This window comes from Anolis sagrei, chromosome 3 (genome assembly GCF_037176765.1).
Source record: "Anolis sagrei isolate rAnoSag1 chromosome 3, rAnoSag1.mat, whole genome shotgun sequence".
Classification (NCBI taxonomy): Eukaryota; Metazoa; Chordata; class Lepidosauria; order Squamata; family Dactyloidae; genus Anolis; species Anolis sagrei.
In genome coordinates this window covers 9,887,179-9,912,880 of record NC_090023.1, presented here as the reverse complement: position 1 = coordinate 9,912,880, position 25,702 = coordinate 9,887,179, and the positions used below count along the sequence as shown (strand labels likewise).

At 39.9% G+C, this 25,702-nt stretch overlaps 1 protein-coding gene across 1 annotated transcript in view; it reads left to right on the top strand.

Annotated features, from left to right (window-relative positions):
- The window catches only part of RSF1 (remodeling and spacing factor 1), a 91,300-nt gene that overhangs the window by 19,491 nt on the left and 46,107 nt on the right, over positions 1-25,702 (top strand). The window contains exons 2-4 of the mRNA XM_060771225.2: positions 22,880-22,971; positions 23,874-23,966; positions 25,057-25,262. Of these exons, the coding sequence (XP_060627208.2) occupies positions 22,880-22,971; positions 23,874-23,966; positions 25,057-25,262 (391 nt within the window). The remainder of the gene's footprint in view (positions 1-22,879; positions 22,972-23,873; positions 23,967-25,056; positions 25,263-25,702) is intronic.

The window sequence follows — 25,702 nt, the reverse complement described above, 5'->3', positions numbered from 1 at the left end:
TTTAGGAAAGAGCTGCAAAAGCATATTTGGAATGTATTGTCAAAGGCTTTCATGGCCGGAATCACTGAGTTGTTGTAGGTTTTTCCAGGTTACATGGCCATGTTCTAGAGGCATTTTCTCCTGATGTTTCACCTGCATCTAAGGCAAGCATCCTCAGAGGTAGTGAGGATGCTACCTCTGAGGATGCTTGCCATAGATGCAGGTGAAACGTGAGGAGAAAATGCCTCTAGAACATGGCCATGTAACCCGGAAAAACCTACAACAACCCATATTTGAAATTTAATCAAAAGGGAGAAAATAGGACCTGGACCACAGTCATTGTGTGAGCCTGAGTTGTTGAGCTTCGTAAGAATTTATGAAAATATTTAGGCCTATTTTGGTTTTCACTTGCAGATTTTAGTGATTTTTCTCTTTCATGGTAAAGTTTGACCATTGTGCAAAGGTCTACTTCACCTCAGTGTTCTGTTTTAATACTCTTACCCATGTACATTATTATCGAAATAGGACTGGTTAGCTTTCTTATATGAGAGTGATTTGAAGTCTATGAATGAGTTATAATGAATATAAAGTTATTTCAAAAGGAAGTCTGAAAGAAAAATCATATTTTATAGCATGGCAATTTAGTACCTCTACCTGAAGTACCAAGATATATGACTGAATACTAAAGTTAGGATGGTACATGCCAAGGTATTCCCTTTCTCTATGTATGTCTGTAAAAGATGGAAGGTACAAAAAGCCAAAATGAAGAAATCATCAGAGTTCTGAAGATACTGTGTACTGCTAAAAAAGCCCCAAACAACTGTCCCTGGAAGCCAAGATGACTAAACTGAGACTGTGGTGCTATGGTCGTATGGGAAGTCATAACTAGTTAAAAAGACAACAATGCTTGGTAAACTTCACTTCACTTAGGCGATCCCTCGTAGTCCGAGGATGATGGTCCTCCAAGTTTGGTGTCCTGGCGGTGGGTCCGTAGGTGACTGTTAAATTACAGAGTGGTAGACAAAGGGGAAAGCCATATTCCAAATTGATAGACTCCATGAGGGAGGCAATGACTCTGAATCTGCGAGACCTGAGCCATGTTATTGAGGATGGAGTGCCCTGGAGGTCTCTCATTCGTAGGATCACCATAATTTGAAGTCAATTTGATGACCGTTAACAACTCTACTGCTTAATTATAGGTTGTTCCCAACAGGAAGTTTCTGTCAGTGGAGACAAGACAGGACTGATCTTATTTTCTCCTGCAGTCGCTTTCTTTGTGCTTTAAAAACCTGCTGCATGCAACTGAAAATCCTCCAATTTAGGGTTTTCATCATGGTGGAAAGGAAGAGGAAGAAGGATAGGAGCTGCACAGTGTTTGAATTAGGTCAAGGCAAATACCTAAGTACACACACATTATGACCCTTCTCCCTTGCTGAACAGAGCAGTTGTAGTGTGACGGTGCTGTCAATCTGTTTGAGGTGTATGCATCCCTACATTTCCATCATCCCCAAGTTAATGAGGCCTGTAAGACCCAGCCATATTTACATGATGTAGAACAAGGACAGCTACACTGCAGGTGGGGGGTCAGTTTATATCTCTAGACCAGTGATGGGCAATCTTTTGAGCTTGGTGTGTCAAAATTTGCCAAAAATCTGAGCATAACTTGGGTAGAGTGTTACTTCGAGAAAAAAACCATAATTTTGCAATATTTATAGTTTAAATAAGAAAAATGTATAATCCATGCTGAGTTATGGAGTGAACAATGCTCAAACGTGCAGATGTTAAATTTGTAGAGCCTTTTACAAATTTAAGGATGGAATTAGATTGGCTCTTATAAGGTGTATTTCTCTGTATGTGGCCGCATGTGTCTGTGTGTCATCAAAAATAGCCATGTGCGTCATAGGTTCACCATCACGGCTCTAGACCCTCCAACGGAGTCACAATAATTTTGTTAGAGACCTGGATATGATGTAATTTTACTTCTGGTTTGACAAGACCACCATGCTTACAGTTTGTGGTGATCCAAAGGTATTTATCTACCCAAATTTCGTTTTTGAAAGGAGTCTGGGGACTTTGGGAGCTACGAAGGGTTCTCCGTATGTACTTTTCCTGTATCCAATGCAGTTTCTTTTTTTTTCCAGCTTTCACACTTTATCCAAAGCAAGGACTGTGATAGTGGGAAGGAGACCTTTTCTATTCCTTCCCTCAAGGCTATTGTCTGGACTTGACCTGTTAACTGCAATTCCGTTTTTCACACTAGTGTTGTTTTTTTTAAAAAAAAAATAACGTTACTACAGCATATGTAACATGGAGACTTGAATATCAGTCAGCAAATGATAACAGTGATAAATAAATGTAATGTTATTTTCCACTACTAATAATAGAACACACTAAAATCCCCTTTTATGCCCATGTTATAGACAATTTAACTAGATTCTTGATGTTTTACTATTGTATCTTGGTGACATCTGACATTTTAACATTGGTTTTATGTTCAATTTTATAGTAGCACTTTCTGTTTTGAAATTTATTTCAGACATAGGCTAAAGGAAATAAAATTGTTAATAACACTGCTAGAAGGGAAACGGTTTTAATTCTGAGTTGGTGAATTGCATTCTTCATTCAATACCGGCCCAAGGTGCTTTGCTTCCTGAGGGCAAAACCTTGATAGAACCACACTATCTGTAAAGACCTGTACTTTAAAAGTAGCTGCCTTTGTCTGTTCCCTTCCTGAAATTACCTCAAGCAGATTGCTTCACTCTGCTACATGATCAGGCTGGCCGTGTGTTCGTTGAGCATTTTTTACGTGATGAAGCCACAGTTAGGAAAGGCATACTAACTTTATGGAACATTAGTTGTGTAGTTTTACTGAATATGAAATTTAGCTGCTCCCCTACCTAAACTGTAGTGGAACCTCCCCTTAAAAAGCATCTTCTACTGGACATTGTAAAGAAAGAGCAGTACCCTACTACATGACTTTGCGTCATGGTAGAGATTTGTATGAGCTTGTCCTTTCCTTCCTCTCTCCCTTAAATTGACTTTGTAAGCTTATGTTTATTGTTCATTCTAATCTATCAAATGTTGTGACTGCTAATGGCATTATATGCATAATTATACTTATATTTAGTACTTACACACACACACAGAGAGAGAGAGAGAGAGAGACTAAATCTAGAAGTGCAATTTTTTTTCAATAATTGGTTTTCTCAGCTTTTTATATTTGTTATACTTTTGTGTTAGTTGTTGCCTTGTGTCATTATAACATTGTTCGTTGGCTTGACAGTGTCTGCAGAAAGGTGGCATGCAGATCTAATAAATAGCTTTGTTTGTTGGAATAATTTTGCAGTGAGCAGAACTCTAGCTTTCCAGTTATGGAGAGGTGAACAGAATCTTCCCTTTCTGCCCCCTAAATAAAATAAAAACCTGTGAAACATCACCAGGTCTTTTGGCATTGTAACTGGTGGGGCAAAGTTTGGGTTTGGGTTTGGGATTATCAAGAGTAGGTAAGCAATATCAGTGGCACACAGACCCAATAATCTGAGGTTTAGACCCTTCCTCTTCCGTTCCAGGAACACTAGGAAATACATCCAGATTAACAGGAGTAGACTCCAGATACATGTGCTCCATCACCAGTAAATGGATCATTGCACATTTTTCATGATTTTTCACATGGGATCATTCCCCAAACACTTTCTAATCACAGATAACCTCTTGTTTCTGTTGATTGAAATATTTCACACCCAGTGCTTTTCGGTACCACTGTGCTATCAAACAAATGGAGGTAGAACTTGGAACTTAATGGTTGTCGTGATTTGTACATGGTTGTTTTCCCCAAGTCACCATTAAATTAGAGAACAAATTTGTAGACACTCGCTTTCTAGGCAGGTACAGTAAAGTTTTGCTGACTCAGTAGCCACATCCTGAGTGAAGCCCACAAAGCATTTCCTCCCAGCATGTCTGGTGATAACTGATGCTGCCTGCCTGCCAACAGTTATAACAGGGTGCCACCAACTCAAGGTGGGTAGATAAGAGCTTGGGAATATCCGATGTTGCCGCCTCTCCTGCCTCTACTTGTTGTACTTGTTATCAGTCTCAAAATAATATCTTTTCTCTTGCAGAAGGATATTTGCTTTGAGGGCTTTTCAGGCACGTAGGGATTTATGATTGTACTATGTATTAAAACTATGTGTGTATTTGTATAAGCATAAGCCAAAAAATAACATACTGTATATACTCGAGTATAAGCCTAGTTTTCCAGTCCTTTTTTTAGGCTGAAAAAGTCTCCCTCGGCTTATACTTGAATCAAGGTCTTTTATTATTTTACTCTATTATTATTATTATTATTATTATTATTATTATTATTATTACATTAATCATTTTACTCTATTATTATTATTACATGTATTATTTTATTCTTTGTTATTATTATATTTATTATTTTTCTCTATTATTATTGGAAGGATATGTAAACGCATTTACACTGAAGAAGGTTAGAATAATGCTTTAATCAGAGGACAGTCTTATCTTAACTTACAGTTTTATTCAAAAGCATTTAACCTACTGATTCCTCAATTAATGCAATTTTATTGGTATCTATTTCTATTTTGGAATTTTCCAGTAGCTGCTGCATTTCCCACCCTCGGCTTATACTCGAGTCAATCCGTTTTCCCAGTTTTTTGTGGTAAAATTAGGTGCCTCGGCTAATATTCGGGTCGGCTTATACTCGAATATATACGGTATGTAGCAAACGGTACATAAAATTCCCCGCTGTCCCTGTTTACATTTCAGGATACCTAACATTAAAAAACAAACACATTCTTTTTGCATATCTATACATAGTTTTAGGACTTGTCGTGTGCCTTCAAGTTCTTTATGACCTGTGTTGACCCTAAGGTGAACCGTCATGGGTTTTCCTGGCAATCTTTGTTTCTTGTCAGTTATGATAGTGAGTCAAAAAATTCCCCTTTCTAGCATATCACTTTGAAAACAATATTATAATCAGCTGTTTATAGGTGAAAATCTTTTTGTGGTATTTAATTGTTGTTATTGTTATGTGCCTTCAATTTCGCTCTGACTTAGCAACCCTGTTATAGAGTTTTCTTAGCAAGAGTTAAACAGAGGTTTGCCATGGTCTTCCTCTTAGACCAGTGGTTCCCAACCTTTTTTTGACCAAGGACCAAGGACCACTTTGACCAGGGACCACTTTAACAGGGACCACTTTGACCAGAGACCACTCTTCAACATTAGTACCAAAAGGGTTAGGAATCAGTTTTTGGCTAACTTTAGATTTGGTTTGGCTATTTGGGGTGCTGATTCAGAATATTGCATTGAATGGACCACATCACCCCTATTTTCTGATACAGAACATATGCCATCCAGTAATCGCCATCTGCTCGCCCACAGAAAACCATATTTAATAATCTAGAGCCGATGTGGTTGTAGTAATCTTTCGTGGGTAATCAGCCTCTCCCCTCCCGACATCCCTGTTGCCTCAACACTATAAGGGGGTTTCACGAGATCAGTTGCTCTTCTGTCAATCAGGATATGAAATCAGCCCTTAAACTCCATTCTGTAGTGCACTTTTAAATTGATTTCTGGTACCTAACCCTTCCATTTCTGTGCTATGGTGTTCTTCTTTCTCAAAAAGCAGGGCAAAATTAAAATGAAAAGTCATGGCTAGAGGCAGACCTACAACTTGTTATGCATTGTCTACTCTTAAAAAAACATCAAGGGCTATAGAAATAACTGTTTCACTTTTGATCCAACACATAGTGTCAACAGAATTGCAGTTGTTTATAAAATAAGAATACAAGTAGTCCCTGAGTTACAAACATCAAACTTATGAATGACTCATAGTTAAGAACGGGCTGAGATAACAGGAAGTGAGAAAAATCTGCACCTAGGAAATGAAATTAACTCCTGAAAAGAGATATCAAAAGGTCTGCACTGAGGCTTCATCATCAATCCTTGTTTCCACAACACGCCTAATTTTTCAAAATCCAGTTATCACAGGGACAGAAAGTACAGTGAAATCTTCTGAACAGGGGCACAGACAGCAAAGCAAAAATTATAGGGGTGTTAATCCTTTCTTATGCTATCCAAAGCTTTAAAAGACACATTTTTGGCTGGAGGTACACTAAAATATTTTTGACTGGTGATACACTGCATCACCAGGGGCCACTGGAGCCCCTGGTGGCACAGTGGGTTAAACTGCTGAGTTGCTGAACTTGCTGACCGAAAGGATGTCAGTTCGAAGCCGGGGAGTGGGGTGAGCTCTTGCTGTTAGCTCCAGCTTCTGCCAACCTAGCAGTTCGAAAACACGCAAATATGAGTAGATCAATAGGTACCGCTCCAGCAGGAAGGTAATAGCGCTCCATGCAGTTATGCTGGCCACATGACGTTGGAGGCATCTACGGACAACTCCGGCTCTTCCGCTTAAAAATGGAGATGAGCACTAGAATCAAACATGACTAGTCTTAATGTCAAGTGGAAACCTTTATATTTACACTTAAAACATGTACCTGTTTCAATTTACATTCAAATTCAACTTAAGAACAAACCTGGAAAACCTATGTCCCGCTCCTAGACCCATCAGTCCCAGATAACAAAGCAAAAACAGAACATGGGATTATGTCCTGGTGTTCCAGCTTTGATAATTGTTACACAAACAAAGGAGGTTGGTGTGCAAGACTGGACTATGCTCCCATTAATGACAAGGAGAGTTCAAATTTACCTTTTCCCAAGAAGCTGTAGCTTCTCTATATAGAGAATATTGTGCAAATATATACACTAAGGAAACCTTTTATTTCAAAACAAATGGAAAAAATGGTTTGTCTTATGTAATCCTCAGTTAGGTGTGCTGTCTTGAGTTCTAAGGAAAGGACATAATAAATCCAATAAGGGCTTGCAGTGTCAGAAACATGAAGTCTGGAGTTTGATTGATGTTGAAGATGTGAGAGAGTGCTGCAAACCTGGCTTCTTGGGAACCTTGGATCAATCTCTTCAGGAGCTCTTTATTGTAAGCTGAAGAATACTTAGAAATAAATTAGGAAGAAAAGCATCTCTTAACCCAGCGGCTACGTCTCTTGCAATACGGAATTTTGAAACAGGTTGATCATGTGTGGCATAATTGTGGCTTTCTTTTATTTTTGTTGAACAAGGGTGATGATAATAGGTTTTCCAGGCTGTATGGTCATGTTCCGGAAGCATTCTCTCCTGCCATTTTGCCCATAATTTATTTTATTTACTGTATTTGTATACCGCCTTTCTCAGCCTATCGGCGACTCAAGGCGGTTTCCAACAAAACAGTATACACAGTATCATAGAACAATTTTAAAACATTACAATTACATAAACCACAACAGCAATAAAAACCACATCATTAGTGTCTCCTTATTGTCAAGCATTGTCCAGTTCCATCGTCAATCGTCCATTCCTATATCATTTATCCATATCCGTTACTCTGTGTTTGAGAACGCTTGCTCAAACAGCCATGTTTTGACTTGCTTGTGAAACGTGAGGAGGGAGGGAGCAGATCTAATCTCTCTAGGGAGGGCATTCCATAGCCAGGGGGCCACCGCTGAGAAGGCCCTCTCTCTCGTCCCCGCCAAACGTACCTGAGATGAAGGCGGGACCGAGAGCAGCTCCTCCCCGGACGATCTCAAGGTCCTTGATGGTTCATAAGGGGAAATACGTTCGGACAGGTGAGTTGAGCCAGAACCGTTTAGGGCTTTATAGGCCAAGGCCAGCACTTTGAATTGGGCCTGGTAGCAAACCGGCAACCAGTGGAGCTGACACAACAGGGGGGTTGTATGCTCCCTTAGAGCCGCTCCTGTTAGCAATCTGGCTGCCATTCGTTGGACTAATTGAAGCTTCCGGACTGTCTTCAAAGGCAACCCCACGTAGAGCACGTTGCAGTAGTCTATAAGGGATGTAACCAGAGCATGTACTACCGTGGCCAAGTCAGACTTCCCAAGGTACGGGTGCAGCTGGCGCACAAGCTTTAATTGTGCAAATGCTCCCCAGTCACCGCCAAAAACCTGAGGTTCCAGGCTCAGCGATGAGTCCAGGATCACACCCAAGCTGCGAACCTGTGTTTTCAGGGGGAGTGTAACCCCATCCAACACAGGCTGTAACCCTATGCCCATATCTATGGCAGGCATCCTCAGAGGTTGAGGGGTCTCTTGGAAATTAGGCAAGTGAGGTTTATATGCCTGTGGAATGTCCGGGGTGGGAGAAAGAACTCTTGTCTGCTTCAGGCAGGTGTGAATGTTGTGAGTAGCCATCTTGATGAGCATTGAATGGCCTTGCTGTTTCTTGCCTGGGGGAATCCTTTATTGGGAGGTGTTAGCTGGCCCTGATTGAGTCTTGTCTGGAATTTCCCTGCTTTTTGAATGTGTCTCTTTATTTTCTGTACTGATTTTACAGGGTTTTTTTTAATACTGGTAGCCAGAACCAACCTGGACACTGCATATTATTTGAGAACTCAAAAATGCTGGACTATTAACAACTACCATGTCAGACTACTCAAAGAAGCCATTGAAACCCACAAGCTTCCCCCCCTTTCATTGGCCAACAGACACACCTGAACTAGTATCTGCATAAAACATGCTGTTTTCTAGGTCTCTTGCCTCCCTCATCTTGGTGAATGTCTTCTTAGGTGTAGTCTGTACTGATATGTCTAAAGCTAAAGGCCACAATGGTTTTTTTTAATCAGTGTATGACTCCAGTGGCACTTGCCATTTGCCCAGTCCAATAATGTATGTGTCTTCAAGTCATGTATTGATATATGGTAACCCCATAAATTTTATGAGTTTTATTGGACACAGAATATTTACAGGTGGTTTTGCCAGTTCCTTCTTTAGAAATATATCCTCCAGTGCCTTGTATTTGTTTGTGGTCTCCCATCCAGGTACTAACGACAGGTTGCTTAGTTTCCAAGATCAGATAGGAACCATGTTTTCTTTCACTTAGATGTGTGATCTACAAATGTTTCTTGGCTCTGGGCAGTAGGAATCCTTTGCTTTAATTTCCCCTTTAGAAACAATACTGTGCAAATCAATAGCAAGTCATTGGATATATACTGAGTATATTTTCTCTCTGAAAGTCCTCCATATAAAGTGTGAGAGCAGCACTGTATTTAAAAGACTAGCAGACATGCAGAATAACTTGCAGCTTAAAAAAAAGAAAACCTCCAATCATTGCCTCTGTTTTGTTTGCCAGTAGCTTCAGTGTCAGTATAAATATTAATTAAGCACTGACTCTTGCATGAATGGAAATATTAGTAAAGTGTTAGCTTGTATAACAGGACTAATTTTCTATCCAGAGATGCAAAAGATCTTTTCACTTGTCAGACTCCCCAGTGCATGAATGGCTAGGCTTAAACTTTTCAGAAATGAATTTTACTGAGTTTTTCTGTGCAAGCTCTCTTCTTAAATAATATGCCACCACTGTAGCTTTGGTTCTATTGTTCTTCGAGCTTTGAAGAGTAATAGAAGAGCAGAATATTTTATTGAGTTTGGATGAAAAAATTGTAGATAACACTTTTGTGTGACAAAGGGACCAAAACTGGGATTGCTGAAAAATCTACAGGTCAGCCACCAGAAATACGTACACAATCAAAAACTTCTCACAGGGGGGCAATTTAGCCTTTGTTTTAAAACTTCCAGGGATATTTCACCACACTCCAGGGCAGCTCTTACTGTCATGAAATTTTCCCTAATGTTTGAGTGGAATCTCTTTTCATGGAGTGTGAATCCATTGTTCTGGGTCCTAGTCTCTGGAGCAGAAAACAACCTGGCTCCATATGACATTCTTTCAAATGTTTAACTGTGGAACTCGTGTGCCTCTTAACCTTCGCTCCTCCGGGCTAATCGTACCAAATTCTTCTAAGCCACTCCTCACAGGGCTTGGTTTCCAGACCTTTGCCCATTTTGTTGGCTTTGTTCACCAACAGACAGAAGTGGTTTACCAACATGCAGATGTTCAATATGATTCAAGGTGCTTTCCCCTCACTTAAGAGTACTTCTGATGTGAAACATGCCAATATTAATTATAATTCTCACTAATGTTAATGAAGGTTGAACTGAATGGCCCTTGTAATCTCTTCCAACTTTGATTCTATAATATGTACAAACATTTTTTGCACATTTATTGTTTGCTGCTTTTGTTGACGCATAGAATGTGCATGCAAGATCATTGTTAGCAAGATAGTCCTAGATAGCAATTTGTCTAAAAGCCTTAATACAGCATAACGATCTGTTTGAAGAAGTGCTTAAAGAAAGAAATGGCACATTGAAGACAAACCTTTGTGCACTCGCTGTGAAACTCTGAGCTGACTGGGCAGGTATTTGTGTGAAGTTTTCACTAGACTGAATGGTTGAAATGTAGGTTGCCATTGGAGATGATTTCTCTTAGGTAGCAGTGAAAGGAGTTTTGTTGTACGGTGTCTAAAGTCACACTTTCAAATTGCTTTTGCCTCATCATAAAATGGATTATAATTATCTTGGACATTCACTTGAGCTGCATAAAAGGGAAGAAAGAAATGTCAGGGAAAATGTGGCAGTACCTTTATGACTAACTGGTTTTTATTTTCACATCAGCTGTCATGACAGTCAAGGCTGCCTCTGAAGAAGTAGATTTATATCCATAAAATCCCATGTCCAAATAAAAACCAGTTAGTCATAGAGGTGCTGCCAAATTATTTCCCCTCCTCTCCTCCAAGAGACTAGCATGGCTACTTCGAGAATCATCAGAGCTGAAAACACTTGTGTATTTAAAGTGTTTTGATTATTGTTGAGAAATTGCCCCTTGCTTCAGTTCATATGCATGGAGCCCCCAGTTTATTTTATTTATTTATCGTGTCTGGGGCAACCAGACAGTTATATTACATTTTTAACAAAACAAACAAACAAACAGACAAAACACAAAGTTTGCAAGCTTGGTAGTTTATTAAATGTCCTTTGACCAGTATCTGGCCACTTGGAGTGTCTCTGGTGTTGCCGCAAGGAGGTCCTCCATTGCGCATGTAGCAGGGCTCAGGTCGCATTGCAGCAGGCGGTCAGTTGTTTGCTCTTCTCCACACTCGCATGGATTCCACTTTGTAGCCCCATTTCTTAAGATTGGCTCTGCATCTCGTGGTGCCAGAGCGCAGTCTGTTCAGCGCCTTCCAAGTTGCCCAGTCTTCTGTGTGCCCAGGGGGGAGTCTCTCATTTGGTATTAGCCATTGATTGAGGTTCTGGGTTTGAGCCTGCCACTTTTGGACTCTCGCTTGCTGGGGTGTTCCAGCTACTATCTCCGTAGATATTAGAAAACTATTTCTTGATTTAAGTCGTTAACGTGCTGTCTGATACCCAAACAAGGGTTGAGCTGGAGATGTCACCAGCAGGACTGCTGACCAAAAGGTTCAAATCAGGGGAGCGGGGTGAGCTTTAGCTTCTCATGCGGGAACGTGAGAGAAACCTGCCACAGGATGGTAAAACGTCTGGGCGTCCCCTGGGCAATGTCCTTGCAGGTGGCCAATTCTCTCACACCAGAAGTGACTTGCAGTTTCTCAAGTTGCTCCTAACATGAAAAAAAGTTAATATACATTACTTCAACTCAGGCCAAACTCCTGCTTTACATATCATGGCTGCTTTTCCATTTGTTATGGAAAAAAGTACTAACTCTATCCCATAGCTAGATTTTAATGCAGTCCTTTATTCTGGTTGGCCCATGCTGCCAAATGGCCAGACTTAAATGCAGTCCTATAGGCAACCTTCAAGTGTACTCCACTGGCATGTCTTCATCATTTTTCCTCTCACAAGGGAAACCGACATGGGCAAGAAGAAATCGACAGACCAGTGAAGTGTAATCATTGTGAGATATTGAGAGTTTGGAGGCACTTCTGTTCAAACCCAAATAGAACTATTCTCCTCCAATAAGAAGTTAAACTGTTTGGGGTCTTTAGTTTAGATTAAGAAAGAGACAAGTATGTATGTGATAAAGATTTATAGTAAATAATAAAAAAGTTATTTCTAACCTGCACCTCTCTCCCCAAAGTGACTCAGGCCGGCAAACCTCATCTATTAAATTTGATACCACAAAATGTGGGAATGGCCAGTTTAGCAAGAACCTTGCAACTGTGAAACCCATAGTAAAGGTAAAGGTTTCCCCTGATATTAAGTCTAGTTGTGTCTGACTCTGCAGGGTGGTGCTCATATCCATTTCTAAGCCGAAGAGCCGGCGTTGTCCGTAGATACCTCCGAGGTCATGTGGCCAGCATGACTGCATGGAGCATCGTTACCTTCCTGCAGAAGCGAAACCTATTAATCTACTCACATGTGCATGTTTTTGAACTGCTTGGTTGGCAGAAGCTGGGCCTAACAGTGGGAGCTCACCCCGCGCCCTGAATTCGAACCGCCAGCCTTTCAGTTAGCAAGTTTGGGAGCTCAGCATGGATCTGTGAAACCCATATGTGTAGTTTTACTTGCTCATCTCTGGGAGAAATTGCATTTTCTACATCCTCCAAGCAATCCCTGGTATCTTTCCAGGTGAGAGCTCACCAAAACAATAGAGTGGGCTGCGACTTCCCTTGATGTTGACACTATACTCCTGTTGATGCAGCCTAGGATCTTATTGACTTTTTAAACTGCTGCATCACACTCTTGCTGAGAGCACAAATATAGGTGAGATAAGAATAGATAGCCCATTCTTATGATTAGTAATACCAGCCAAACTTTATAGCTGTTCTTTTATTGTCCTAAATCCAAATATTAATAGTTTCAATGTATTGTCGAAGGCTTTCATGGCTGGAATCACTAGGTTCTTGTGGGGTTTTTTTGGGCTATATGGCCATGTTCTAGTTTAGGGTGAACCAGCCTGGACACAGCATATTATTTGAGAACACAGAAATGCTGGACCACTCCAACAACCACCACTCCAACAACCACCATGTCAGACTGCACATGTCAGACTGCACAGACTACACAAAGAAGCCATTGAAATCCACAAGCATGTGGACAACTTCAACAGAAAGGAGGAGACCATGAAAATGAACAAAATCTGGCTACCAGTATTAAAAAACTCTAAAATTACAACAGCAAAACAGCAGAGAGGAAACAACCAGGCACATATTAACACCTCTCAACAAAAGATTCCCCCAGGCTCAACCAGGCCTTTCAATGCTAATGAAGGTGGTCAGTTAAAACATTCACACCTAGCTCCAGCAGAGAAGAGCTCTTTGCCCCACCCCAGTTATTCGACAGATATATAAACCCATTTTCCTAATTCCAACAGACCTCACTACCTCTGAGGATGCTTGCCATAGATGCAGGCGAAACGTCAGGAGAAAATGCCTCTAGAACATGGCCATATAGCCCGAAAAACCCACAAGAACCTATTAGTAGTTTCTTTAAGTATTAAGTTAGTATTCAGTTATTAGTATTTTCTGTGTTTCTTCTTTTTCTGCCCTCAGAGAGTCTCTTACAGGTGTCACTACAGAATAAGAATAAACAATTTTTGACTTGTCTCACTGACCTAAGAAAAAATAATTATTACGTGACTCTTATCCTGTGACATAATCTATACCTTTCACATTTAACATGAATTCAGAGGAAAATGTCATGCTTTTCCCCCCAAGGACCCAGCCTGGAAGTATGGAGGGAGAGGGGAAAAACATGACCCCCTGCCCTGGTGTTATTTTAATGGTTCTTGCTCTATTAATGCCAGCTTTCAATGACACTGCTGGTCTGAACAGCTTCTAGACAGCTCTCCTGTCTGCTGGATTAACTTTCCATCATGGGAAAGGAAGCTTGACACATATATCTTTTTATTTTGTCCTGCTTTTGTGTCCTTTTGGTGATGATGAAGGGAGAGGCATGTATCTTCCTTAATGGATTCAGACAGTCTGTGCTTGTTCTTGATATGCACTGACAATTATTACTACTGTGCTTCAGGAGACTAATTTGTCGGAAGATTAGATGCAGTAGAGACGAAGTAGTAATTCAACAAGCTGGATTTTTACAATTCAGTAATCATGGTCCTGTCAACGCTGAATGATCCAATTTTTTTCTCAGTCTTGAATAAGTTGCTTTTATGCTGCCTTTTTTTAGTGGCGTTTGCTCTCTTACAGGGCAGTTATGTACTATAATTTCTCATTTAATTGGTTACAGTAATTTTCTAACTTGATTTGAGCCATTCTGCTCCCCAATCAGATATCTATATTCATCATTGTTGGGATATGGACTGGAAAAATCTGATTAAAATCTGGTGCATCATCAAACTACAAATCCCAATTTCACGCAAGATGCAGCCATGACAGTCAAAGAAGTATGGAAGTTCTGTTACTCTCCAGCTTTATTGACCTTTTGACCCATGTAGAAAAGCAAATGTGCTATGCTTTTAATTTCTGTTTCACTTTTCTCCCATAACTGGCACATAGTTGAAACCTAAATATCACTGAATTGCACTGGGCGTATTTATGTAACAGTATAAAGACAGAGACTGGGCTAATCTCCTTTGTTTCCTTGTTTTGGGACACTAGATATGCGTCAAAGCATATGCGTATGTCTATAAAAAGTAACTTATCTTGAAATACAATGCATACTGATGTATAAATTGACCCATATATAAGTCAGGGGGAGGTTTGGGGCCAAAATTATGGATTTTGACATGTGTCGTGGATAAGTTGTGAATCATCCTCCCGAAAGGGTAAATGTCAGCACCACTTTGGGGGGGCAGCTGTCTCTGACACCATTTCCATCACCATTTTCCTGCTCAGGAATTCAGAAAAGGGCAGAAAGAGTTGAGTGAGTTGGTGTTTCTTTTAGATTCTCCTGGGATGGAGTAAGCTCTCATCAATCATCACTGTTCTTAGAGCAAGTCAGTGTAAGACATGGTTCTTACATTGACTTGAGGATATTAGGGTCAAATTTTGACTAAAATTTCTAGCCTTGACACATGATTATATACAGTAGTTAAGTGACCAGTAGTCATTAGACTGCGATGGCTCTGTGTGTCTAAATTAAACAAAGGGAAACAGTATATAGCAATATATATATAGTGAACCACGGTATATAATATAAAATAGTATATAGCAGTCCATGGTGGTCCACACTCTCGTTACATCTAGGATAGACTACTGCAACACACTCTACATGGGGTTGCCTTTGAAGACTGTTTGGAAGTTTCAAATAGTCCAACAAGAGGCAGCCGGGGTGGCATACAGGGAGCACACAACTCCCATGTTGCGTCAGCTCCACTGGTTGCCAGTTTGCTACTGAGCACAATTCAAAGTGGCCCCGGCCCAATCTTCCTGTTTGAACGCCTCTCATTCTATGAATCACCGCGGAGATTAAGATCTTTCAGAGGGCCCCTTCTCTCAGTCCTGTCACCATCACAGGCATGATTGGTGGAGACAAGAGAGAGGGCCTTCTCAGTGATTGCCCCTCAGCTATGGAACTCCCTTCCTGACGAGATTAGATCAGCCCTCTCCCCCCTGACCTTCAGAAAAATGGTAAACACTTGGCTGTGGGACCAAGCCTTTGGGACAGTGTAATAAGGCAGCAATAAGAAACTTTATCCTGCTGCCCAGATTAGATATGGATGATTTGAGAAGGTCTTAAACAGTGATTCTAAAGTGGAAATGACTAATTTTAGTGTTTATGCATGTTTATAGTTTATTTATTGCTATGCTGGCTACAAATGATGAGAGTTGGTCCAAAAGAGAGGATCAACAGTTAGTACTACACCAGCCTTCTTTACCTTACCTTAGTGTTTTCCGATGTGTTTGGTTATAACTGCGATCTGGGTTGATGGGAGTTGTAGTGCAGCACTTACGGAAGGCAAAGGAACCAGGTTGGGAGAAAGAAGATAAAGAATAATTTTACAGCCAGTTCTTTGTTCGCACTCCCTCGTTTGTGCACTGGCTTGGAGTTGTAGTTTGAAGGCTTCATGTGCTACAAAATGGGTCACTTGAAGCCTCAGAGCCATTTTTGTGAACCGATTCTTACTATATGTGCTAGCTTGATGGAACATGTGAAATGTCCATTGGAAGCATTTGAAGGTCCTCTGGCCAGTTTAGGCCCAGAAGAGACCTATTTTGGAACTCAAATCATGGCAAAAATGCCCCCACATCACCCAGCAATGTTTCGGAGTAAAAACACCCTACAATGTTTCCTGAGAGGGTAATGTGGCCATTTAGCTTTTCGTGGTGTCCCACTCCGATTTACCATCTTAAAAGAAAGGAACAACATATATTGTTCATAGTTATTATGAATGAGAGAGCAAGATATTGGAGTAACGTCTGTCTTAAAATTGCAAATAGTTGTAGTGATATTCTGAATGGGGTTACATTATAGTAATTTTGATGTTTTAGCGTATACGCATCGGTATGTGGAAAGGAGATTAGCCTTGTCTCAATCCATTTATTCAGCCTGGCTGTTGGGTTGTTCATATTTGTTTTTGGGGAGGATTAGAACATTGATTTCAAAATATACAGGGTGTCCCAAAAGTCTCTAACAGGAAAATCAACAAACTATTATATTATATTTAACAATATATTTTTACACTGGAAGAATTTTGTAATACGTATTTTGTAAATAAAGGTACATTTTGCTAGAATTTTCCATTTTCCCTACGTATGGCAATTTTTGGGACACCCCGTATTTTCAGATAAGGTGTGATGTTGAATGGAGAAGGAATCACAAAATAGACATATTTGTGTTCTTTGTGTTTTGCATTGGACAACTTCCAACTTTTTCAGCAGATAATTGCTTGAATTGCAGATCTTCAATTTGTAGGACTCTACAAATTACTTTATTGTTGTCAGTTTTTTAGACCTGCCGATATAAACACTTATGGGAGGTCATTTTTCTTGGCATGATTCACTCATTGTGTAAAGACAATCTAGGATCTGATTCAGAGCTGACATTTCTCCAGAACTGAGTAAAGCTTTTATACTGTCTTCCGTTCTTTTTGTACAAAACCCCTCTTTCTTTTTCATTAACCATGGCATATCGCTGTAAAATGAGGGTTTGCAAACCTTGCTCAAAAGATAGCCGTGACATTAACCTTGGTGCTGATGTAATGCTTTTCATCATGGTTAATACTAAAAAGAGATGTGGAAGCAGAATATAAACAACACTAAATGAGGTGGCCTTCTTTCTCTCAGGCTCTGGATTGGCTTCTAGTTTGCTCTCCTGTTAGAAGGTGAAGGCCGTTTTTTCAGGCAGGCCTTAATTGTTGGTAGAAATGTAGCACTTGTAGAGATTTTGAAGCCATAAGAAGAAACATCTGCCTTTTTTTCAGGGTAAAAATTCATAAATTTTGAAAAATGCAATATTAACCCCTTTCCAGACTGGAAGACATGTTAGAAATTTACATTAGCAACATGAAGTTTTATACATAGTATGTTATATTAAGATGCACTTTGATCAGAAGATAATTACAAATTGAGCATATTTGTTTGTTTTTTATTACTAGAAATTGTGACACAAAGGCAGGGGCTATTTATTTGTCGTGTCAGAGCAACCAGTCCATTATATTACATTTCTAACAGAACAAAGCAAACAAACAGAAAGATACAAAACTTGTGAGTTTGGTAATTGGTTAAGTGTCCTTTGACCAGTATCTGGCCACTTGGAGTGCCTCCGGTGTGGCTGCAAGAAGGTCCTCCATTGTGCATATGGCTGGGCTCAGCAGGTGGTCAGTGGTTTGCTCTTCTCCACACTCACATGTCGAGGATTCCACTTTGTAGCCCCATTTCTGAAGGTTGGCTCTGCATCTCGTGGTGTCAGAGCGCAGTCTGTTCAGCGCCTTCCAGGTCGCCCAGTCTTCTGTGTGTCCAGGAGGGAGTTTCTCATTTGGTATCAGCCATTGGTTGAGGTGCTGGGTTTGAGCCTGCCACTTTTGGACTCTCGCTTGCTGAGGTGTTCCAGCGAGTGTCTCTGTAGATCTTAGAAAGCTATGTCTAGATTTAAGTCGTTGACATGCTGGCTGATACCCAAACAGGGGATGAGCTGGAGATGTCTCTGCCTTGGTCCTTTCACTATTGGCTGCCACTTCCCGGCGGATGTCAGGTGGCTAAGCAGTGTAATTTCTCCAGTGGTGTAGGGCGCAGACACCCCGTGATAATGCGGATGTCTCATTAAGAGCCACATCTACTGTTTTAGCATGTTGAGATGTGTTCCACACTGGGCATGCATGTTCAGCAGCAGAGTAGCACAGCGCAAGGGCAGATGTCTTCACTGTATCTGGTTGTGATCCCCAGGTTGTGCCAGTCAGCTTTCAAGACATCCGGGCGTCCCCTGGGCAACGTCTTCATAGACGGCTGATTCTCTCGCCACAGAAGCGACCAGCATGCAAGCAAGGCAGGGGCTGTAAATGTTTGGTTTGCTAGGTGGAGGAGTAGACAAAACTTCCATAAACACAGACAAAAATCAATATTTGTACAGCATAGAAAACTATTTTGCTCTAAATAGTTATCCATACTGTCAAATAATGTACTAAAACAAGGATATATGCTAAAACAAGGATATATGCTAAAACAATATAGTCCTTTATCCATTTTTTCTAATGTTTTGGTGAGGAAAAATTGCTCCAGGACTTTCTCATCTCTTGTGTGGAAGTTGCTTTTAATAGGATGGCTGCTTCATTTTTCTGTTATTAATGGATTTCAACATTTAATGCTTTTTTAATTTTTGGTTTCAACTGTGTGCCAATTATGGGAGAAAGGTGAAATAGAAATTAAATGCATAGTGCACTTGCTTTTCTGTATGGGTCAAAAGTTCAGTGAAGCTGGAGAGTAATAGCATTTCCATACTTCTTTGACTGTCATAGCTGCATCTTGTGGAATTCTGGGATTTGTAGTTTGATGATGCACCAGACCTCTTGGAGGACCTCTCTGCAGAGAATACTATTTGCCCAAACTTTTAAGCCAAGAATTCATGGTGTCTCAGACTGTTGGGAGGCCAGACTATAGTTTGAAAAAAACATATAAATGAAATCCTATGTATACTGTACATATCTGATATGTAGTGCAAAAAAATGAAAGAACAACACAACATTGAAAATGAAAAACAATTGTAACCAACATAAACTTACCAGTATTTCACTGGAAGTGTAGGCCTGCTTTTGGCTGAAAGAGTCAAGTTAATTAACATTGCTGATTTTGTGATTGACAGTGGATGGATTTTGGATTAAGACTCTGAACTTGGACTTGAATTTGTCTCTTTTAAATTGTCTTTTAACTTATGATGATGTTTTAATTAATGTTTAACTGTGTTTTTAGTATTGTTGTAGACATCTGATGGTTGCCAGTTGTAAGCCTCCCTGATTCTCTTCCAGGGGTGAGAAGGATGGGATATAAATGTGTGAAATAATAAGAAATAAATAATTGTGCATCTTCAAGACTTTACAGGATTCAGGCAACCCTAAGTCTAAAGTTTAGGGCTTGAGACGGGTAAATGGCCTTGGAAGGGCACATCTGGACTTTAGGCCTTAGTTTGGGGACCCCTGCTCTACAGTAAAGAGGGCTAAATATTCCATGAAACTATGGAAGAGTAGATCCATGGCATTTAAGGAGGGATCAAAGTGATGTTCTTGTATGTAGAGACCAGAGAGTCTCCTTTTAGACTAGATCTATATTTAACAATTGATTTTTTGGGGGGGGGGGGCAGCTATAGGTGCATCTTCCAGTATTCCATTAAAAATAAAAATAAAATCTGTTTGGAACCTATATACTTTATTATATCTGCCAAAAATTCCCTGCGTAGCATTTGAAGAAATTGCAGTCTTTTAATCACACCCAATTTTGCTGATCATCCAAACCAGCAAAAAGTTTTAGGATGTTTTTAAAGTCACACTTGGTGTTACTCTATAGAGATGTTTGCATATATATTAAAACCTGAGTTGGTTTTAAACAGCAGATATTAAAGTGGAAATAAGTGATTTTAATGTTTGTGTATATTTGTATTTTTATGTCCCAGCATTGAATGTTAGCTCTATATATTTTGTGCTCCCCCCTGAGTCCCCTGTGGGATGAGGAGTATGGAATATAAATGGTTCTCATACACACACACACACACATATATATATACACCTGAAAAAATTGTGTGTTTTGGAGAGAATATTCACTAAGGCAACCAGCTTTAAATATTACCACTACTGCTATTAGTATCTCTCTCCCTGCACTTTACTCAAGCATCTCCTTCCCCATCCCTCATCCTTGTTGCTTTGTTTCTGTGTAGTTGGTGCCAAGCACTTGTACTCTCCTTTCTCATCTTTCTCATTTCTTTCCAGTCTTGCTCTCAGTTAGCTTCCTCTGCACCTCACAAACCAAACCCCAGTTCTTTCCCACTGCTTCCTTTCCCAGGTTAGCTTTAAATTTATCGCAGTCTTTTTTACAAAAACTATGCAGCCCATTTTTGATTCACACTCTCAGTTTTTTCTTTTCCTCCCTCCCACCCCCTTTCTCTGGCTGATTCCCAAGTTCCCACCCTCTTTGACTAGCAAACACAAGACCGACTAAACCACTAGCTTACTGCAATGGCAGCAAATAATGTATTTTGACTACCAGGGAGCATTCCAGACTGCTTTGTAGCCAGCTTTCTAAGAACAGAGTTTTGGAGACTGAAAGAACCAATGAGCCTACACTTTTGCCCGCTGGGGGTACAATTGATCCAGGATGCAACAAATGGGGTACATTTGATCCAGGAAGATTCAAAATGGAGCAATTTTTTTCATACATAAAGATGAGGAAGCCAGTGTTTATCAGTGTCTTTTTTGTTGGGGCTTGGAAATAATTCAGGTTTTTAGAGTCTGCAACAAGATATTATTTTTCTGGACATTTATGCCGAAGGGATAGATGGTTATTCTATTTTTCTGAATTTTCGAAGACCAAGAAATTACAATTTTTCGAAGTCTGCATTTGGCCACCTATCTCCATTTTTGAAATCTGGACCTTTTAAAGCAGTGGTTCTCAACCTGGGGTCCCCAGATGTTTTTGGCCTTCAACTCCCAGAAATCCTAACAGCTGGTAAACTGGCTGGGATTTCTTGGAGTTGTAGGCCGAAAACATCTGGGGACCCCAGGTTGAAAACCACTGTTTTAAAGGGAAAGCTTTGGTATAGAAGTTCAGCGTAGGGTGTTGCTCAGTTCTGCCACTTGGTGACACTGTAGTTTAGTTCCTAGTTCATATGAGAGCTGACTCTGAATGTCTTTATAAAAGGCAAGTAAATGTGTTTTCAAATCCTAACAGTAACTACACAAGAGAAGAAAGGCAAATACAGGTAGTCCCTGAATTACAAACGACACATAGTTAAGAACGGGGGTGAGACAACAGGAAATGAGAGAAATCTACCCCTAGGAAGGGAAATTCACTCCCGAAAGAGTTATTATCATGGGGAAAAGGGGTTTCAATTGAAGCTTTATCTCCAACCCTTGTTTCTACAACAAGCCAATTTTTTCAAAATCCGATTATCACAGGGACAGAAAGTGAGGTGAAATCTTCTGAACAGGACCACAGACAGTAAAACAAACACCACAGAAATGTTAACCTTTACTATGCTGTTGTATGACTAGAATTACATTTAAAATGTACCTGTTCCGACTTGCATACAGGTTCAGTTTAAGAACAAACCTACAGAACCTATGTAGTTCATAACTCGTGGACTGCCTGTATGTAATCTTGGTGTTGAAATCTTGTGTTTAGAAGGTTTTTCCCCCATGAAAAATCCACATCACTGATGTTTATAGATCTTTATGATTGAGTAAAACAATACAATTTCAGAGAAGTTTTGTGGTCAACATATTCCATAATGTAAACTGCATAAACAAGTGAATAGAGCCCATCTGACAATTTTGTAATGTAAAACATATTGATTTATTGCCATACATATATACCACAATTATAATACAGGTTATTGAACATTCTCCAGGACAGAAGTGTTTTGGACCTTAGATTTTCGATTATCTGTATTTGCATATAGATATATAATGAGATATCTTTGCAGAAGTTCTACACCTAAAATTCATTATAATTCATATAACAAGAAAATAATTTTATACAATATTGTAAATACGTTTGTACATAAAACAAAGTTTTGTGTTCACTGAATCATCAGAAAGCAAAAGAATTGCCCTCTCAGTCACCCATGTGAACAAATTTGGATTTGGAGACTTTTGGATTTTGATATTCCAGATAAAGTATGCTCAATCTGTAATGTCTCTGATATATGTTACAGAAAACAGATAACACATTAATATTGTACTTTTGTACTTAAACAAGTAGTTCTCTGTAATAGGTATCACACACTGCTCAACCTGTAGATGGCCATGACATTTTGCAACTGCATGAGTAAGACAAATAGAATGCTTACGTGAAACATGTTGTTGTGATGATCCCCTCCCCCCCCCCCCCCCCCAATTGTTGTCAGCAGAGACAAATTCTGGGTGTGATTTCTTGTTGTGATTCATCAGAGTAAGGTTGGACTGGTTCATCATACCTTGCCAGAATCCCAGCAGCTGGCAGATGCAAGCAAGTGGCACTGTTTGCACACAGTGTCCTTTGGGATATGCCATTATATACAATATTAGTTTTTATATGTGGCCAGGAGCCCCTCGTGGGACATTGGGTTTAACCGCTGGGCTGCTAAACTTGCTCACCGAAAGGTCGAATCCAGGGAGCAGGGTGACCTCCCACTGTTAGGCCCAGCTTATGCCAACTTAGCAATTTGAAAACATGGAAATGTGAATAGATCAATAGGTACCACTTAGATGGGAAGGTAACAGCGCTCCATGCAGTCATGCTGGCCACATGACCTTGGAGGCATCTTCGGACAACGCTTGCAGTATATTCTCAATTCGCTCCGGACATGATTAAAAATAATTACATCTGCCTCTTTTGTTTTTTTCTTGTTTTTAGTTCCAAGAGAGCTAGTAGAGCTTCATCTGAAACTGATGAGAAAAATTGGGAAGTCTGTCACAGCAGATCGATGGGAAAAATACTTAATCAAGGTATAGTGTGTTTTGCATTGCATATTTTCCCATAAGTCCCTTATTGGATGATATAGAAGAGTTAGGAAATTCAGAAAATTGGAGGTTTCTGTACCACTTCTGATTTTATAACTGGTTGATATCTGGCCTGGAATCCATTGCCTTGAGTATTTGGCATTATGGACTGGCATGGGTTTCCATCACCTAGTTATGTGAATTAGCCTAAATTTAGTTTCACTTTTTAAAATCTCCTAGCAATAGCGTGTTCTGACTACATTTTTTATCCCAGCTTTTCTTTAGGGAGCTCACATACCATTCCCTGCATCAGATAAATGGATGTGTTTTAGGTGGAGATAGGAATCTAAGACCGTTTCACATTTTTTTTGAAAATGTAATCAGTTCTCAGAGTTGTTGCCACTCAGTGTTCAGGGTTTAAGGTTGAGAAGCACATATTTAAAAGCAATTATACATGTATATAACTATTTCTGGAAGAGAGATCCATATATTTTAAAGTCGCCACTTAAGGGGAAAGTAGACAACCCCAGAAAGAAGACTTATCTTATTCATCCCTATTCAAACAGAAGCTACAGTTGTACAGAAATCTCAAGATCCATTTTATTCTCATATCTAACCATAAAAATTGTGTATTTATGTCCCAACACTGCCATCATAGTCCTTCACAGCTCTAATTGTGGGTATTGTTACTGCTAATTGTTGTCAAGTTGGGCCCAGCTTCTAGTGACTCTATGAATGGAAGATCTCAAAAGCCTTGTGTTTTGCCAGCAATTCATCTGAATATTTCTTTCCCTCTCAGCTTCAGTTCTTTCTCCATCTCAATAAATTCTGAAGATTAGGGCATAGGTTTGGTGGCTGTGGTTGCTATGATTGAAGACTCATCATTAGTTTAACATTTTGCTTTACAGATGTGTCAAGAATTCAACAGCACCTGGGCATGGGAGATGGAGAAAAAAGGCTATCTTGAAATGAGCATTGAATGCAAATTGGGGATATTGAAGGTATTTTTCTTTTCTTATTAGTATTTTTCTTTTGGCTCTTCTGCTTCTCCTTGCCAATATTTTACTCTATTTCTGAATTACTGTAATTTAATGTTTTGTCGAAGGCTTTCATGGCCGGAATCACTGGGTTGTTGTAGGGTGTTTTGGGCTATATGGCCATGTTCTAGAGCAGTGGTTCTCAACCTGGGGTCCCCAGATGTTTTTGGCCTACAAATCCCAGAAATCCCAGCCAGTTTACCAGCTGTTAGGATTTCTGGGAGTTGAAGTCCAAAAACATCTGGGGACCCCAGGTTGAGAAACACTGTTCTAGAGGCATTCTCTCCTGACGTTTCACCTGCATCTATGACAAGCATCCTCAGAGGTAGTCTGTAATATATATGAGATTCTCAGATTAAGTGCTGCTAACTTCAAACTGTGGCTTAAAGTTGATTGCAAACCATGACGCAAATCATAGTTTGGAAAATAATCCAGTTTAAGTCTTGATGTACTAACAGTAAATATGAATACTTAAACAGTAAATATGAATACTTTAAATACTATAGAAGAGTGATAATACATTATTCAAGAAAAAATACGGTATATTTCTTTCATGCTTACTTTTGTTGTTGATTTAAGAAAGGGTGGAGATTTTCAAATAAAATGGAGAATAACCAAGAGCCGTCTTGAGTCAGACCATTGGGCCCTCCAAGTGTTTTGGACTTCAACTCCCACAAATCCTAACAATTCTTAAGCAGCTGAGGGGGGAAAGGAAGGAGACTGAGGCTGTTAGGAATTGTGGAAGTCCAAAACAATTGGAGGGCCCAAGTTTGCCCATGCCTGCTTTTGACCGTCAGAAGCAACTCTCTTTTCTCTGTTCTTCCCTATCTCCAGAGATCCTTTAAAAGCTGGGGATTTAACCTGTGACTGTTGTGACTGTCTGTATGCAAAGCTAGTGCTTTGCCACCGTACTCCAGCCCTGCCACACTGCTTTTCTAAATAAGGCTCTTCAGTGACTATAGTTGCAGATTTATCTCTTGTTCACAAGTATAATGGAGGATGCATAGGCAAAAAATGACCTGACCTGCTCATAGGAACTTCTTCTCTGTTTCAGTACCTTTGTGAGTGCCAGTTTGATGACAATCTGAAGTTTAAGAACATCATTAATGAGGAAGATGCGGATGCTATGCGCCTTCAGCCACTTGGCAAAGACAAAGACGGCCTGACATATTGGTTCCAGTTGGACCAAGAGCACAATGTGAGGATGTACGTAGAAGAGCAGGATGACCAAGATGGGACCTCATGGAAGTGCATTGTCAGGTATGGATGCCGTTTCCAGGTGTGTCTGACTTTTGCAGGTTCTTTTCTCGGGGAATCCCTAGGGCATCCTTCTTATGCTATGTCTTTCTACTTGGCAGGATATTTTTATAGCTGCTTTTGCTTATGCATTTTTATTACTAGTGCAGACACCTTACATTATTTTTTAAAAGCCTGTATAATGGAAAATGTATTTATTTATTTACTATTTACTCTTCTCAGCCCTTAGGCGACTCAGAGCGGTTAACAGCAACAGTTTAGTATACACAGTACAAAATCATTGGGCATTTAAAAGCAATAACATAACAGTAAACATCAATACAACAATACATCAATGTAACAAATCTGTCAGGTCTCATCAATAGAATCAGAATCCAGTCTCGTTATCCATTATTCCATGTTCCGCTAATCAATCCATTACACTGCTTAGTCAAACGCCTGTT